The 18,570-nt window shown below is 43.9% G+C and overlaps 1 protein-coding gene across 1 annotated transcript; it reads right to left on the bottom strand.

The window, feature by feature from the left end:
• Positions 1–5,359: 5,359 nt before the first annotated feature.
• On the bottom strand, positions 5,360–13,602 carry VIM (vimentin). Its single transcript, XM_084207190.1, has 9 exons — positions 12,974–13,602; positions 12,731–12,791; positions 8,649–8,744; positions 8,347–8,508; positions 7,784–7,909; positions 6,858–7,078; positions 6,722–6,765; positions 6,219–6,304; positions 5,360–5,723 (listed from the first exon to the last, which is right to left on the bottom strand). Exons 1-9 carry the CDS (start codon positions 13,513–13,515, stop codon positions 5,682–5,684), a joined length of 1,380 nt encoding a protein of 459 aa, XP_084063316.1. The 5' UTR covers positions 13,516–13,602; the 3' UTR covers positions 5,360–5,681.
• Positions 13,603–18,570: the final 4,968 nt, after the last annotated feature.

Here is an 18,570-nt window from a genome sequence, read left to right as displayed (position 1 = left end):
AACTCCCTGCAGGCCAGAAGAAGGCTCCCTGGAGGCAGAAGAAGGCTCCCCGCAGGCCACAAGAAGGCTCCTTGCAGGCCAGAAGAAGGCTCCTTGTAGGCCACAAGAAGGCTCCCTGCAGGCCACAAGAATGCTCCTTGCAGGCCACAAGAAGGCTCCCTGCAGGCCGCAAGAATGCTCCTTGCAGGCCACAAGAAGGCTCCCTGCAGGCCACAAGAAGGCTCCCTGCAGGCCACAAGAATGCTCCTTGCAGGCCACAAGAAGGCTCCCTGCAGGCCACAAGAAAACTCCCTGCAGGCCAGAAGAAGGCTCCCTGGAGGCAGAAGAAGGCTCCCCGCAGGCCACAAGAAGGCTCCTTGCAGGCCAGAAGAAGGCTCCTTGCAGGCCAGAAGAAAGGCTCCTTGCAGGCCAGAACAAGGCTCCCTGGAGGCAGAAGAAGGCTCCTTGCAGGTCACAAGAAGGCTCCTTGCAGGCCACAAGAAGGCTCCCTGCAGGTCACAAGAAGGCTCCTTGCAGGGTGTCCTTGCCTTGCAGTTCTCGTCGCCCGCCACAAGGAGACAGCTGCAATACATCTCCGGAAAAGAAGCCAGCCCAAAAAGTCAGGCTGAGGAGTTTGTAGGGAAACAATGATACACCCCTGTGCAGAGATGTGGCTGCTGGTGGCCTTGCCCTTTCCAGAAGCAATGAGTTTGGCTGCTGTGGATGGAAGCCCACGAGCAGCTTTTCCCTCTGGCCAGCTGGGCCTAGGGAATGGCCTTGGATGGGCTGGGGGGGCCCTGTCAGGCAGAGCACTGCTGCCCTCAGCGCAGGAGGAGGGAACGTGGCATGAACATGGAGCGTGGAATGTCCGATATGCTGCAGGCAGGAGAAGAGTCCTGTGGCTAAGGTAACTCTGCACTGCTGGGGACACTGATTTTTCTGTGTTCATGCTACAGCTTTCCCGGCTGAAGCTGAGAATTTCACTTGAACTGTGCTTTACACTGGTACCCCATAATGTGTGAACTTCATTTTGTGGGCACTTAATCTGCAATCTAGACCGGGAAAATACCTAGGCCTGAAATCAGTAAGTGCCTTAAAAGTACGCCGTGCTAAACACCTTCCTAGTGGGGACCCCTGAGGTTGGTTTCCACTTCTGATCTTAACTGCTGTGCCCCATGGCCTACATTTCAAACAGGGCTCACAATACCTCACCTTCTACAGGGGTGTTGCACAGGACCATGAAGAACAGCAGAGGGTACTCTAGAGGAAAATAAAAATTCACACTCTTGAAAGCAGATAAACTCAGCAAACACAAATGCAGGAGATCTGAAATGCTCTAGCAGTGAGCAGTAGTGATTCCTAAGTGCTGTTGGGTGTATGTACTCAGTAAGACAAGGTTCATGAACTTGAAGCTCAAATCCACAGGATTATGCATAAGCATGAAGAGACCAAACGAAGACTGAAGACATAATTTTATTTTTGGCACTTCCTAGTTCTGCATGAGTGACTGCACTCAAGTAAGTGTCTCTTAGGGCAGTCTATTCTATGTAAATACTTACAGATTTTTGGCAGTATCCAGGCTTCCCTTCCCCTGTGGAAGGATTTTATAATTAAAATCTACAATACTTGTTAGGACACCAGCAAAATTCTTTATCCAGTCCCTCAACTGTTCATCCTCTCCAAACATGAGGATTTATATCCTCTGGCTGCCTTCCCTTCCAGCAGTTGGCAGAAGCAAGTCCTGGCCAGGAGCAGGTCCTTCCCAACACCAGGTGTGCTCCAGCAGGACATGATCTCCACACAGCACTGGATCCTGTGACTGCCCTGGAATGTCAGCCACAAGTGTCTCCATGCTCCAGGGGTGCCTAAAGGCGATGAGAACTTGCAGGATATGCTTACATGACTGACTGAAGGGAGAGCAGTCCAGTCTCAAAGTGCCCAGTAACCCACATACATCTGGGACCTTGCACCTGCAGACAGGACTTTGAATGAGAGCCCTGGAAGTGCTCTAATCACAGGTGCTGCCCTGGACTGCTGGGATTTGGCCCAGACCCCAGCTGGGGAGTTTCCCAACAGGCTGGGATGAGTGGTTTCCTATCAGCAGTTTTCTGAAAGTTCCTCAGATGCTTCTGTGGCTTTGCCCAGAGCCCTGTCAGTCTGTGGGGCGGCACCCTGCAGCCTGAGGCCAGCAAGGCCAGCCCCCACCACCATGATGGACATCTTCCACCATGCCCTCAGCAGGCTTCAGCCAAAGTGTCCGGAGCAGTTTAACCTCACAGCTGAACATTCAGAGCCTCAGAGCAGTCTGGTAGGTATTTCCTCCATGCACTTCAACATGCAGATGCTCCCACCCAGCACAGCATCAGTGAAAGCACCAGATTCATTTACTGGTGCAAACACTGAAAAGAGCTGCCACAGGTAGGGGAAGAAATCAAGAACAGAACTGTGAGCTCTCTGTGAGCCAGGTAAGTGTGTCCAACAATGAAATGGAGAGGAGAGGAGAGGAGAGGAGAGGAGAGGAGAGGAGAGGAGAGGAGAGGAGAGGAGAGGAGAGGAGAGGAGAGGAGAGGAGAGGAGAGGAGAGGAGAGGAGAGGAGAGGAGAGGAGAGGAGAGGAGAGGAGAGGAGAGGAGAGGAGAGGAGAGGAGAGGAGAGGAGAGGAGAGGAGAGGAGAGGAGAGGAGAGGAGAGGAGAGGAGAGGAGAGGAGAGGAGAGGAGAGGAGAGGAGAGGAGAGGAGAGGAGAGGAGAGGAGAAAAAAAGAGGGAGGGATGGAGAGAGGGAAAAAAAATGTTTGCTGTGTACTAAAACAGACCGACTGGATGACAGAAGAACTGCATTAGCTACATGTTCCCAGTGGCTTGGAATATGGAGTCTCTGCTAACAGTTTCTGTGGTTTTGCAAGATTATTTAAAAAAAAAAAAGGGAAAACAAGGTTCTGGCTACATGAGGAAAACAAATTAAATATGAGGATTCTCAGTCATCTGGAGAATTATTAGTGTTGACTGTGGGAACAGCTCACCTATTTGGAGGCACTCCCTGTGTAAGCTCACAGGAGCAGCTTCGTGGGGCTCATTGGGGGGGGCAGGACAAGTGCCTGGCCATTAATGGGGGCTGCCTCACTCCGTGCAGCTGCTGCCTGCAGTTACTGGAATGTGAAATACAGTTCTGAGGTCAGCTGCTGGCTCAGCACTAAGGAGCTTTCAGTAATTATATATGAGCATAAGGCTGGTGCCCCTAGATCAAACACTGAGAAGATACACAGCCACTGTCCACTCTCATTTCCACTATAAGGGTGCTCTTGCTCTCACAGGGGTGCAGGTTTTTGAGGTTTCCTGCAATTTTCTTATCCCCTTAGCAACTAGGGTTATTTATTTTTATTTATTTTCCTATTTATTTCAGGACTGAGAGCTCTGTCACACGCTTCTCTGTGTTCTGAGTAACCCTAAACACTGAAGAGCCAGGAATAACTCCTTTGCTGCAGTCAGTACTTGATACAGGCAGTTCTTTTATCTACTGAGTGAAATCATCAAAGAGAAAACACTGAGCCAGGTAGCTGGTGGCAGAGCGGAAGCAATTTCTGAAAGACTTTCACAGCTCCAGAGGTCAATGTGCATTTCAAAAAGCACATTGTGCTGTGGGTCTCTGCCCACAGTCACCAAGAGTACTCACCATCTCCTACCCATAGACTGCCAGATGCCACCAGCCAGGGCTCTGACATTGCTTTAGGGACCAGAGATTATATTTAGCATTGGCTCAACTTTTTCAATAACTAGATCCAGAGAAAGACTGAAGTAGTCTGCAACAGGCAGGACATCAGTCCCTTATTCCACTTGTCCTGAAATGTTGTCAACGCTTATGCCTATATAGTGCTCAAAATTAGATATTACACATGCCCAGAGCTGTTATTAGCACAGAAAGATATCACTTCCCATGAAAGCTAATTTATGCTTTTTTAAATCAGTCAGAATGTTGAAAGGTAGTAGAAAACCTGGTGTCTGTAATCTCTGCAACATGAAACAGGCTGGGTTCACTCTCAGTTTCTAGTGAGACTATCCTACCCACCATATGGTGGACCAGGTTGAATCTGTTCTGCTTTGCTGAGGAAAAAGCTGTGGCTCAGGCTTGTGTCCAGGCCCTCTCATCAGTGTCACTTCTGTCCCTTTTTGCATGATGGGAGTCACCAGAACAAACACTGGACCAGCTGCAGGACTTTTCTCTTGGGAAGCACAGAAAGCACCTGTGTGTTGGAGCTGCAGAGGGCTTCAGCACACCCCAAGTGAAAAGCAGCCTCCTACTGCCTCCACCCCACCTCCAATACCTACACTACATCCAGTTAGTCACATGCTTGAGCAAAGGTAAGAATAAGGGTGGAGAAGGAGTAAATTGTTTGCATCCCTATTGGATGGAGGTAAGTTTTTCTAAGAGATTGATTCCCAAATATCTATTATATCGGTACAACATGGAAGTTCTACCCTTACCCTGAACACTATAATAGTAACTGAAAAATTTCAGTTTGCAGTTCCTCATTCCAGAAAATCTGTATCTCAGTAGAAGTTTACAGGAAGAAGACTTTGCAGAAGTAATGCAGAACATAGTAGCTACTTTCATGGGGCTCTGCTGTGGTTCTTTATCGTGTTTAAATTTGAGAAGTATGTTGCTCTGCAGAAGAAAACTTAAGCGTTCAGAGAGGACATCAACTTTTCCACTACTGGCTCCTGGAAGACTATGGCAAAGCAGAATAGAACTTCCTTGTTCCCATTCTGCTGCATTCACACTGATGTTCAGCAGACAACACCAAGCATGGTGGCTCTCCTGTTTTGAAAGGGGTTTAAATACTAGAATTGTCAGCAAAAGGGCAAGTTAGTCTCTCCTAACCCCCACTCCAGCCAAAGCCTTCATGTAGTTTCTGTAATACCAACAAGTCTTTGGGAACTAGTTTTTCCTGGAAAAATAAGTTAATGCACCAAGTCAGCTGTTAACTCTGCAAGGTGCTGTCTGAGATAAGGGCTCACATGAACTATTTCTCTGCTACATAAGTACTATGTTTTATAAAGCCAAGTTTTAAGTTACTTCAGGCATTCTGACATTTAGTAACTGCATTAACTAGTATATGGAAGCAAGATTAATATTTATTAGCTTGAAGTATCATATTTTATTCAAGTGATATCATAATACATTATGCATCTGCCAGTTATAATCCATTTTAATTGGTTCCAAAACCTAAGCAGTAAATAAGTAAGACAGTTTATCTAGTTAAACTGAAAAAACAGCATTCCACACAGCCAGTACTAAAGATGTCAACCGTATAATAATTCCAGCATTATGTTGTTATGGCTTTCCAGAAAGTCATGAAGTTTAACAAATTAGAACACATCAAGAGCCATTTTCCAAAGATTTATTGAAGTAGCGACAGGTTGCTCATACTGTGCTGGAAAAAGCAGTTTTATTGAATTCAGATACTTAAAAACAGTATTGCAGCACAAGATATTGCTATTTGTAAACTAGACTCCATTGTAAACTCTAATCCTTCAGGGAGAGTCAGTTTGCAAGATCTAAGACCTATTTCCTAGCATAATCATCTTGCGCTCATGGAAAAACTGCAGAAAGGCACTTGAAAGCTGTTTCTTCCTTTAAGACATGGACTTTTTCAATCTTGCTGGTAAGAATTTCTCCTTTAGTAAGTATGCATCTTCACTTCAGCTTTACTCCAAGTCATCATGATGCTGGGAAGTTTCATTAATAACCTAATGAAAAACAGAAACACTTGCATTAAGTTTTAGTAGGAAGATTTTTGTGGGTTTTTTAAGAATTAGAAGTGAAACATCCAAAATGTGAACGAGTATCAGCTCTCGCTTATGAGAAATTCTAGTTTGTAAATAGCATACAGAAACCATTCAAGTTTTATTTACTTACACCAAAAACAGCATCTTATCCTAAGCGAGTTAAGTATCTCTGTTTAGTGTCACATGTTTTCCTAAGGAAATTGGCTAACTCAGCTAACTTAAATACTCAATACACAGGTAACAGTCACCAACTTAAAGTTTTACTATTGGATGAATTTTGATTTTTTTTTTCCAGAGAAACCTGTTTGCTATACCTGTATGTTCACACAGCTTGGAATGCCAGTTGCTGTTCTACTCAATACTTACTACCACATTCAAGCTGCAGTAAGCAGTAGGCAAGCTTAAGAATTTAAGGTTACCAGCTGTGATAGAAATAAAATTAAAGTTACCACCAACCTGTCCATCTCTAGTTTCGACGGTCTTAATTAGAAGTGTTCTCTTTGAGTGAGTGTCAACCATTGGCTGAGACTCAATGTTGGTTTCTGCAGAAGAAGATGTATTATTACCAATAGTCTAGATGAAGTGCCTCCTCAAAGAAATGAGGTGTAACAGATTTTAGTGTCTACTTTCAGAATCCCAATTTAGTATACAAAGAAGTCTCCTGCTCTGAATAAGCCAGGTCTTCTCCATTTTTCTCTCTGTGCCCCTTAAAGCACTTTCAGCAGGTATCCAAACTAATTACTTGCTATGTACCAATATTTAAAAATATGTGTCCAGGAACAAAGGAGTTGCTACCATCCAAGGTTAAGTAGTTGCAAATACTGTACTTGGATCCAACAAGAGTATTCACAACCAACTGCACTTATACAAGTTCAAAAACCAGCATAAAAGGAACTATTCAGAACCCTCAGGGTAATCATAGAGCAACTGCCTAAACTGAAATAGCAGAAGCACCTTACCTCTCAGGTTCAAAGCAGCAAAGGTTGGAATAGGCATGTTAATCCTGAAGGAAAAAAAAAATGGATAAAATCAGATATGAGTATAAAGTATCTTCTAATAATTTCTGGCTTTAGAAAAGTGTTTGTATGTGATTACCTGCTCTCTTCACCCTCCAGCAGTTTTCTGTAGGTGGCAATTTCAATATCAAGAGCCATCTTTACATTCAGCAGGTCCTGGTACTCGCGGAGATGGCGAGCCATTTCTTCCTTCATGTTCTGAATCTCATCCTGCAGACGCCCAATAGTGTCTTGGTAGTTAGCAGCTTCAACAGCAAAATTCTCCTCCATTTCACGCATCTGGCGCTCCAGGGACTCATTCTGGAAGAGAATAGTGAAATCAAGCACTACTGCAGTTCAGTGACTCTTCCCCACCCTCGAAACCCTTAACATTTTAAAGAAGGAGAATTGTGTTACATTAGCATCCTTTCTGAAAATGCCTAGGCATGTCCCAAGTTTGTCATGTCCTTATCTTCCTTTTGCAGAGTCAAGGAGAGTTATTCTGCAGTGTGAGGTGTGCCACATATTTGTTGTACCAGGTGGCAAAGCCATCCTTTACAGTAAGCCCAACACATGCAGTTCAAGTCAGCATGCAGGCACTCCTTAGTAGAGGAGATTTGCAGGTGTGCTAAACACTGTCACATCCATTTCAATCCCATCTTTAAAGGAGTCATGTTTTAGCAACAGCAAAATATGCACCTTTCACTGCTCCTCCAGGTTTTTTTTACAACTTTATCTGTACCTGACAGACAAGGTATGAATGCTTTCAGAAAGTGCTAAATAGTGACTATTATAGTGAGAGAATGAACTTATTGTTTACAGCTTAAGACTGATTCAGTGTATCAATCTAGCCAGTCCACTGTTGTGCATACACACAAATTGAGCCCACAGCATCCTTTTCAAAAAGTATTAATAAGCTGCTGAATTGCATGGCAGATTACCTGCATTCACATCCAAATGAACAATTAACTGCAGTGCAGTGCTTAAAGCTGCAATGAAGAAGAACAACTACTGTCTTCTACTTACGCTTCCCTTAAGAGCATCGACTTCGCAGGTGAGCGACTGGATCTGTCTGCGGTACTCATTGGCCTCCTGCTTGGCCTGGCGCAGGGCATCGTTGTTCCTGTTAGCAGCTTCAGAGAGATCTGCAAACTGGAAAACCCCAGTCTGGTTAGCATAAGACTTCAACAGAAATGGTGAAACAGGCCTTCTGTGGACACAGCAGTTGAGGACAAGTGGAGGTATTACAAGGGTTAGCCCCTGAAATGCTTAAATATTAGTATTAAAGTGTCCCTCTATTTCTAAATGTTATATTAGAATTCATAGCAAACTTTTATACTTGTTTTCCTGCCCTGTACATTTCCCATCTTTTTACTAATTTCTCCAGGACAAGAAAGACTCCCAGTGTGCACCCATTACTTTGCTACTGTAGTTATGTTTCCAGTTGTACCCTTCCCAGACTGGGATTTAAAAAAAGACTTTGTGTCATGGGTATGTTAATGTCCATTACAGAGACAGAGGGAACAACAAGTGCTACAGCAAAGCTGTACAGCACAGAATTAGTTCCATGCCTGATGCATTTTACTTACTTTGGACTTGTACCACTCTTCAGCCTCCTGAAGATTCTTAGCAGCAACACTTTCATACTGTTGGCGAACATCACGCAGGGCAGCAGTAAGGTCAGGCTTAGAAACATCCATATCAATTTGGATGTGCTGTTCCTGGAGTTGGGCCTGCAATTCTCGGATTTCCTTAGAGAGAAGCAGACACTCAACATTACTGCACAAAAGCACTCAGATCATACACAGGTGGGGACTCTGGGACAGTACCAGCAAAGAGCTTCCTTGCTAGACAGTCTGCATCTAAACACAGACCTCATTTCTCAGCTTACCTCATCATGAAGTTTCTTCAAGAAGACAATCTCCTCTTGCAGGGACTCAACTTTGCGCTCAAGATCAAGACGTGCCAGGGAGGCATTGTCAACATCCTGACAAGAGAGAAGAACAATTCATAAGCTTACAAAAGGGATGTAGAGAAGTCTCTTACAGCAAGTTCAGCAGCATACAGGCTGATGCTACATCTGAGCTTTTTGGCAAGACAACAGGAAATCAAAAGCTGTAAAAAACCTTTTTGCCATCTTAGCCTTAAACCTTAGATATGAACCTTTCTTGTGAATTTGAAAACTCTACCACCTGTGTTGATTATATCTTTGCTGACATGCTGCTAAGCATGATCAAGAGCACACAGATCATAGTGGGTGTAAATCCTCTGAGTACTTGAGTCAGAAGTCTGCAGTAAGTGCTTCTAGCTTGACTACACTGACAAAGAGTTGCACTTTGCAAACTTACACTCTTTTCAGTGGGGCTTAAAAGTGCAACACATGACATGGTGTCAGGGCTATCAGTGGGCTTAACTTATGGACTGCTAGGTGAAAAAGCACACGGCCCCTTAGGTACACAGACCACACTTTTAAAGCATACTTGTAAAGCTGGTGAGGTATGTGTAAGAACTGCAGTATTCACAATGCAGGTCAACAGATCTCCCTTGAGAAAAAGAAGGTGTGAGCATAAACACAAACTGAGCTACTCATCATTGCCTACACCCTCGCAGTTGCTGGCAAAGGCTCCACCTTTTGCTGCACAGAGATAGTCTTAATCAACAGAAAAAATTCATTTTTTTGAGCATAACAGAAGACACGTCATGAATGTTACAAGGGAACAACTTGAATTAGTTCAAAAATATAAGACTAAATATTGATTGGCAACTTCTTACATTTTGAATGTGTAAGGCATTTAGTTTGCAAAGGGGAAGATTGTTCCTTTCACACTAGTTACATACACAGCCACATGCTTGTGCTCACAGGGTATTAACATATCAGGTTCTCACAGCTTACTCCAAAGCTATTTTGGATTGCCAAAAGCATAAGCATTCCTAATCAGCAGCTCTCTTTATTATGGCACCTTTGAAATAAGGAGTGCTTTCTTTAGACTCCTAGAAAGCCTTTCCTTGGATCACTCCTACTCTGGGGCAAGGTCCTTGCTCCAGAAGAATTATTCTGTTTACTTTTTCCAGCAAAATACCCCTTTCATGCATCATTCCATAACTTTTCTATCAATTCCAGTTTAACACCCACAGTTCATATCAGCTCTGTTTTTCAGTTCAGAGAAAGAATTTCCTAATTAATTTGTTCTCCTTCCCCCCAAACCCCTCATGATCATTCTGGCAGAAAATTACATGGCTATGACCCAACATGTTTACATAACTGGCCAGAGAACCAAAGATTTTCTAGAGGATTTTACAGAAATCTTCACCCTGAAGGCTATTTTTTTTAATGACAACTGAATAGCTACAGGATTTTAGGACCTTGTAGTACATTGAAAGCAATTTAAACTCAAGACACTTAAAATATGTGGCATGTACTTTACTACATGCTATCATTTATGTATTCCCTATCACTAAAATTCAGTATTTCAGCAGTTCCCAGATGTGTTGAGAACCACATAAATGAATTGGCTACTTGTAGCCTGAACAAACAAGTCCAAGTCATAGATACACACAGTTGGAATACATGCTGATTTTATCCTAGGAGCTTCTTCAATGCAAGCCACACACTTTGCAGGGTTGAGCATCCATGTTTACTTTAGACAAACCTCATGTTAGCCAGGACCTGACCTGTTAGGCTTGCCACAGGTTCAGAACCTATTCCTTGTTGCTAGACTAGCTGGCAAAGCTACAGTAACTTTCTCACTGTGATACTTGTCCTGCCTCAAAAGGAAAGTCCTCACTGAACTTTTACATATGGTTTATGCAGGACACCCCTCAGCGCAGGAGTAAAATCAAATCTTTGTCCAGAAGAAATAAATTGAAATTCAGTACATATGAGCTGGACAGTCTCTGAAATGGGCAGCTTTTGGAAATAAAAGCTAAAGTTCAGATATTTGTTCTTTATTTTAAAATACTGAAGTACATAACTGCTCCATCAAGTAAAAAGTATCTTTGATGATAGATCAGAACAGCAAAGCATTTGCTGAAGTGATCCAAATCCATACAACTATACAACTTTCCAGCGGAAAAATATAATGATTTAATAGAAAGCTGTGCATTGTTTTAAAATGGAAAGCACAACAGGATATCTCAGCTTCAGTGTTCTGTGAATTTAATTTCACTTTCAAAAGAACAAAACTTGCACTGAAAGAGATTTAGGTTTCAAAACCTACAGGTTAACTCCATCCTTGCCAGTAAGGAAAAAATAGGTATGACTGATGTTCAAATCAAGCACAACAGCATGCACCAGTTATGTCATGAGTGGATTTAGTGTAGAGTTTCCATAGACAATTATTTGCATTTCTTATGCACAAGCTACAGCTTAGGAGGCTAAATGAATCCAATTCTGACTGTCCTGCATGCACACATCTGCTGTAGGCTGAGCTTCTGAGTGACCCCTTTCCAAATACAGGGAAGAGCTGGATAACGAGTGTGGGGCATGCACAAGCTCACTTTAAAGCCCAGAGCCTCCATAAGATACAACTGGATTGAAATACAGACATGCCTAAAGTGCACAATTAAATATTAAAGATCCTGTAAAAGCCTTAAGTCAATTGATCCTTCAACTGAATTCAGCAATGAATCAGAGTAGATGAGGTTCCCTAAAACTTAAGTTAAATGCTCCTTCATAGAACTTCACACTACAGTAAATTGTCTTAGCACTCATAAAAAAAACCCAACCAAACCATAAGCTTAAATTAAGGCAGTATCTCAAGACTGTTGTTTAAAACTTCTGTCCCCTGAATGCCAGTGGAGACTGAATTCCCAGGCTCTGAATGGGAGTAGGTGTTTCAGTTTCCCCACACTATCTCTTGAGCACACCTGCTGTCCTTCAAGGACTCTAAATATACTGCAGTCAAAAGCCTTTCCCAGGGAAACACTAACAATCAAGTGCTGATTTCCTGAACAGTGACTTCTGTTAATGCCTATGAAGAGCTCTGGGACAAAGTCAGCCTGTACCCAGCTGCCTGGTGATAAGGGCAGTCACTTCCAGTCTGAAAGAATGCTAGCAATGCTGTTTTACACCAGGAGTTTTAGGGAAGAGACCTTGTTTTGAAAAGGCACATTCCTAAATATCTCTTAGTCCAAACAGGGCTTAATCTAAGTTGAAAGCTGGTTTTACACAAGTGAAAACTTGAGCTTAAGAATTTTAGAACACTGTTTGCACAGTTGTTTCTGGTTGTCATGTAGATTTACTTTATCTGGATAACATCATGGCATCCTACAAAGACTAAACTCTAACATAACTTGTTTCCTAGGCTAACATCTTTGTTTTACAGAGGATTAAATTTCATGTTCTTAATGGACACCCAGAGGAGGCAAGCTCAATCCCGTGACCTCGCCCCAAGGAACATATCGTCTACTTCTTGTCAGCAGACAACACCCACATAAAAAACTTTAAATTTGAAACTGTTGCCCAGTAATGCACTGACCAGTGATTCATCAAAAAGGAGTTCTGTTTTGTACAAAAACTGGCCCATAATAGACACATTTCGCTAGAAATATTCCCGCACCATTACACATTTAGGAAGAATGCAGCCCACTGCGCCCTCCCCTCCGACACAAAGGGATCTATTATTTCAATCTGCTGCCACCACACTTGCCATAATGCCTGTATCTGCATTCCACGGTGAATCCCATAGAAACCATTAATACCCTTCAGCCAAGCGAGCAGATGGCCCCCTTTCACTTTTATTGGATCGGAAAGTGATTCCACGTTGGGGTGTTTTTTGTAAAACGGGCTAGACTTGGATAAAGCAGGACAATAGTTTACCTCCCCTCCCCTCAGACTGCAGCATCCCCCTAAAGAAAACATGGAGGGCTTGCGTGAGAACTGACGGAACCTCTTTGTGCAAGGAAAGCAAACTCCTGCACTCCCACCCTCCGCCCCAGGCTCCTCGGGCCCCTCCCTCCTCCACCACCGCTAACCTGTCTGAAGGACTGAAGGGTGTTCTCGGCCTCCTCCCTCTGAAGCATCTCCTCCTGCAACCTAGAAGGGGCAAGACGGCGGTGAGGAGGGAGCGGGGATCCCCCAAATCCCCCCGCGCAGCCTCCCGCCCGCCCGGTACCGCTCGGGATGCTCCGGGGCTGCCTCCGCGCCAGGGGACAGGGCGGCGAGGAGGCAGCGGGACACGGCGGCAGCCCGAACCCGCCTTCCCCAGGCACACTCACTTCTCCCGCAGCCGCATGATGTCGTCGGCGAGATTGTCCCGCTCCACTTCCACTCGTGCCTTGTCGTTGGTGAGCTGATCCACCTGTCGCCGCAGCTCCCGCATCTCCTCCTCGTAAAGGTCGCCCAGGCGGGACGTGCCCTTGCCCTTGAGCTGTTCCAGCTCGGCCAGCAAGATCTTGTTTTGCTGCTCCAGAAAGCGCACCTTGTCGATGTAGTTGGCGAAGCGGTCATTAAGCTCCTGCAGCTCAACCTTCTCATTGGTGCGGTTCGCCTTGAACTCCGTGTTGATGGCGTCGGCCAGAGAGAAGTCCACGGAGTCGTGGAGCCGCATGGGCGGCATGCTGCTCCGCAGCCGCACCGACGTCGTCTTGGTGGCGTACATGCCGCCGGGCGAGGCGGACACGTACCGGGCGCTGCTGGGCCGCAGGGCGCTGCCCAGCGAGTACCGGCTGCTGGACGTGATATAGCGGGTGCCGGTGCTGGGGCGGCTGCCCCCGCCGAACATACGCCGGTACGAGGAGTTTTTCGTGCTGATGCTCATAGTGACGGCGGGGCGGGCTTTGTAATCCGGGAGCGGAGCGGGACGACCAGGGTGTGCGGCGAAGAAGGGCGGTGGTTGCGGCCAGGGCCCTTCTTATGGGCGCCGCGAACCCGCCCCGCGGACCCGCCCCGGCCCGCCCCGTCCGCGGGGAAGGGGCGGCGGCCGCGGACACAAAGGCGGTGAGCGGGGCCGCTCGGCCGGCGGGGCGCGGAGGGTGGGCGGTAGCTTGTGCTGTGGCTGAGTCCCCAGAGGCTGGCAGGTTTCCGCCGGGGCTGCGGGACGTGGCAGGGCGGTGTCCTACACAGCGGGCGCGGGGAACCCCGGCACGGCGCGCCCAGGGAGGACGGGGCGACAGCAGCGGCATCTTCGGCGTCGCGGAAATGGGCACTGGGAGAATGGGAGAGGGTTTTCCCGTCTCATCTCGTTGTCCCCCACCAGAGTGAGCGTGGTGGGTGCAAGAAGGGGTTGGCAAGTTTAATGTCACAAGCCTGACAAAATACTCCGAATAACGTATTAAAACCCCTCTATAGGTATAATGTGTATTAATCTAGATATCTTTCTAAGAACCTCTCCTTTCCTTTTGAGTTTTCCAAAAGAGTAAGATCAGGGAAAAATTATGCTAGCTATTCACAAAGGGCTGCCAAGTGTTCAAAAAAAGCAGCCAGAAAATAATGCATGTGTTTTCTTTAGCTGCCTCCCATGATAGCAATCTCAGCTTGTGATTAAGAATGAACTTTACAGGTTAAATATGTTTTCCTTGTAGCTGGGTAAGCAGTTGCATGTCTAAGGCTTAATTCTGCCGTTATTGTAACAATGATCCCAGGAATAACTTACGGGGTTTTTGTGTGGACAGTACATTATCGAAATTGCTGCATCCAGGATCTTGCTCCAGGAAAATAATAAGGATAGTAGCAGGCTTGATTTTAACAAAGGTTTGTTTCTTCACTTTTGTACCCAACAGACTTTGCTATTAATTTTGGTAGGCATATGGTCAGAATGTTAGGAGAGCACCTGGCAAAATGATAATTGTTCATTACCTATGATCTGCAAATACCTACAAATATGTGTAAAATAAAAGGCCAGACAAAAATCCCAGTGTTTTCAGAGCAATTTTACTATCAAAATGGGACTACTAGCAATGAAAAAGAGTGATGTAGGTAGTACAGGGCAATAGCAATGGCATAAAAGTTAACAGAGAAAAACTTTGAATAGCAGCAGATTGTTTCAGCATGAATGCAGAGGTTGCTTAAGGAAGATGACAGAATCTCTGCCATTTAGATAACTTTAAACTTGAGTGGCCAAAGTGCGACTCACATTCTGAAATTCTGCACTGATGCATCAGGTAAGGGACATATTTTTTTCTCTCTGCTATGGGAAGTGAGTGATACATTGTAGACATATTATCTGTAATGTATTGCTTCAGCACTTAGGGGATGCAAAGCTACCATTGATTTTTGATTCTTTTTAGCTTGCAGTCCTGCAGGAAGAAATATCTTCACTGGAAGTTCTGATAAACCTGAACATGAACAGTAGGTAGAGAAAAAGGTAATCTTCACACCCCAGTTCACAGTAGTCAACTATTGTACTTCAGGTAACGTACTTTACAAGGTAGAATGTCAACCTATGTATTTTATTAAAGATCTTGCTTATTTGAAGGAAATTCTGCTTTGCTTTCTTTCTGTTGGCAGCCAGAAGTGCAGGAATGCAGTTTGTATCCAAAAGTAAGTCCTTGAGGTTTTAATTTCTTTTGTTCTCTGAAGCAAAGGAAGCTGACAAGGTTGAGCTACTGAAGTGCTTGCTGTATAAGTCCTGGGCTACAGCTCATTCCATTCACCCCCTGAATAAGAGGCAGAGGTCACACAGCATTCCTGAGGCGAAGGGTTCCCAAAGCCCAGCCTGGACGCTGTTGTGCTGCCCAGCCCTCTCAGAGCTCTATTTAAGCCATCAAGTTTGAGCTGTAAGCTTTTGAGAGCCCTGGCACAGAAGTACATACTCCTTCTGTGAGTAGGCAAAAAGCAAAACAACACACAACCAACAATCTCATGGATGAAGATGCTGTACTCAGAAATACCGATAGCTTTGGCAGACTGTTGTTTTTTAAAGGTGTGCTGGTGCCCCATCCATTTTTCCTAACCAAGTACAACTTATACTTCACACAGTCTTCAGTGGCACACGTATGCAAGAATCATCCTCATTCAGAAAATGCTTTGCCCTTAAAATCCAAGGTATTTGTTTTAGTAAATATGACCCACCCATTTCATGTTTCAAGTGTAATTTCCATATGTTTATGTCACTGCTGCCATATGTGCTCTTGGCCACCTGCCTCATTTCTGTGTCTCACTATGAAATGTTCAAATATTGTTGGCTGTTGGGACTACAGTAAATCTTTAAGTGCCTTTTGCTGGTTGGCACTTACACAGATGCAGGAATGGAAGAAGCTGTAAGTTTCTTGTAAGCCGTAATAAATTTAATGCACATTTGCATTGCAAACCCCCAAGGGGATTAAAACATGTCCCCTTGAAATGCAAAAAGATCTCCCCTGTCCCTCTCATTAGAGACTGTCTCAGTGTAGCCATAAAAATCACAGAGAGTGTATTTGAATGGAAATGAAATCACAGTAATGTCTAGTTTCATGGAAAATGCTATGGGACTCTAAGAGGCAGTGGCTGATGGGGATCTTGACCACTTCTGACATGAAGATCAGACAGCTAAGAGCATCACTCAGCACCACGTTGGGGATTATTCATAAACTACTGGTTGTCATCTGTGCTCTTTACTGCAATGCCTTCCCTTGCAATTCCAATGTGCAGTCATGCAGCTGCCTGGTCAGCCATCACCTCTACAGAAGGAGATTACAGGTAATGGCACTCTTGAAAAAACAAATAGGTATTTTTATCACAAGAGTTTCAGTTCAGACTGAAATTTTCTTTTATGCCTTTTTTTTTTTTGTGGCCTTTTTTTCACCCAGATAATTATGTGTTGGTTTACTGCCAGGAATGAAATACAGAATCAAGTTCTAAAAATTTAGCAAAAAGACACCTGTATTGTGTGTAACTTTCATTAATGGGGAAGGTGGATATGCATAGAGAGAAGGTACGGATGCCTGAATGGCTTTATACTACATGTTGGTCATACTAAAAATTAAAAAGTCCACATAACAGAATTTCTATTATTTCCTTGCAAAAATATCTGTTGGTCTGAAAACATCACTGAAAAGACTGGCATTCACTTATTTTTTTATTTTTTAAATTCATCATTGAATTTAAACACTAAGAAGCAAGACTAATTTAGTCCAAATATTGAATGTGCTTTCCAGTTACATAAACCTGGACTAAACAGATGTGAATACTTCTCTTAATAAGATTTATGCTCTTTTTCTAATGTTTCTGCTTCCAGGTGGTGAAGAAACACACATAAAGATTAAATACCCATGAAAAAACATCCTGCCATGCAAATACAATAATTTTTGTGTCAGTACCATACAGCAACTGTAAGGCATGTATGGGGCTGTAGAGGCATTCCTTCACACATCCCCTGCACCATGACTATTAAACAACCTCTGGGCAATAGGGACACATTTTAATATGAGGAAATAAAAGACCCTTATCACCCTACAGACAATTGAACCGGGGGAACACTGTAGTGCTCAGCCAGAGTAAGTGCTGTGGCCTATCACTCGAGTGACTGCTGTGGCTTTCACTGTCTAAGAACACCTTCAGCCGTGGCCTAAGGCACAAAGACTGCTACGATTTTGAAAACAGAAAGGTCTATGTTCAAAAAAAAACCAAAACAATTCTGGCTCTAATCTTCAGCTGGGAGAAGTCCCTCCCTTTAGCTGAGAGTCAAGTGTAAGGAGGAGCTCCCAAGGAAGGCCAGGGCATCCAGGGAAGTGATGGTTTTTCTGAACCCTGATAATGCATCTCCCTGCATTCTGACTAGAAGAAGCTGATTTGGATTTCTGAATATCACCAGGCTGCATAACATCTAAATGTTCCAGCATTGAATTCTCCCCTTGTGAGTAATTTCCTTGACTAATTTTTGTCTTGATAAAGAAACTGGCAAATTCTTTCATGAAATTTATTTTTAAAATTATGTTGCCTATTGTCATTGCCAGCGTTGCAAAGCATATCAAATTGGTATGACTAGCTGCTGATTTTTTCAAGTAAATGACTAGGCTCTATACTCAAAACTAACCAAGTCTATCTAAAATATTCTATTTTAATGTATAATGAACTATATGAAACTGGCAGGGGTTTCATTATTAAGGAATTAATTTGAACATGAGTCAAGCCACCCTGTCGCACAATTTACATTTCCAAAGAATTATTATTGTCGTGCATGAGGCACCTCTCTACTATGGTTTCTAATTGCCAGAATAGGAAGTTTTTTGTATCAAAATAGGACATTCTGCACCAAATCAGGTGCTCATTCTCAAAGCCACTACAGTCCTGTGCCCTGAGGTTGTCTCAAACACCATGCTCACCTCTAGGAACAGAGAATAGAAGTTTTAAAGCTCTATCACAGGTATAGCAATTTATATAATCCATCCCTTAAAAAAATAAAAAAAAATTAAGAATGACACCCTGTCTCAATTTAACAGCAATAGCGCTGACTGCTGAATGGCAGCAACACAGTTAGCAATGACTGGGCCATACAGAATGAGTTTTTCCAAACTGAGAAGAGATTTGGCATGGCTTAAGGCTCAATGCTCAACCTGAAACTCTTTAAGCAGAACAAATTTTCAGAATACGCAAAGTCTCTCAGTCTTGATTTTGGGTGCTCCAAAATAGATAATTTGAAATTTTATTTCTCCACATCCTTGTTTCATGAAGTTTGTATATTGTCAAAGACCAAGAAATTGTTCAAGGATCATGATAGGCACTTTATAAGGACCATTTATCTTAAATATCAGACAAAATATTTGAATTAAGCAGCTCAAGTTTTCAGGAGAATCAATGCAAAATGCATAGTGTAGCTTTTTTCTGTCCTTTGCCACACTGCTGACCTGGCCATCTTGGCCTTGCTCAGCCCTAAGTTGCAATTCCTGCAGCAAAC

Source organism: Fringilla coelebs (assembly GCF_963513975.1).
Source record: "Fringilla coelebs genome assembly, chromosome: 1".
Classification (NCBI taxonomy): Eukaryota; Metazoa; Chordata; class Aves; order Passeriformes; family Fringillidae; genus Fringilla; species Fringilla coelebs.
Note: the sequence above shows the minus strand (reverse complement) of the source record. Positions and strands in the feature narration are given on the sequence as shown.

Bases quoted from the DNA above. Each gene is read 5' to 3' on its own strand.
- VIM (XM_084207190.1), bottom strand. From the start codon at position 13,515: ATGAGCATCAGCACGAAAAACTCCTCGTACCGGCGTATGTTCGGCGGG. The intron at 8,509-8,648 runs GTAAGCTGAGAA...CTTCTCTCTAAG, and splicing joins TGAAGAAACTTCATGATGAG to GAAATCCGAGAATTGCAGGC. The intron at 6,766-6,857 runs GTAATCACATAC...TTTTTCCTTCAG, and splicing joins CTGGAGGGTGAAGAGAGCAG to GATTAACATGCCTATTCCAA.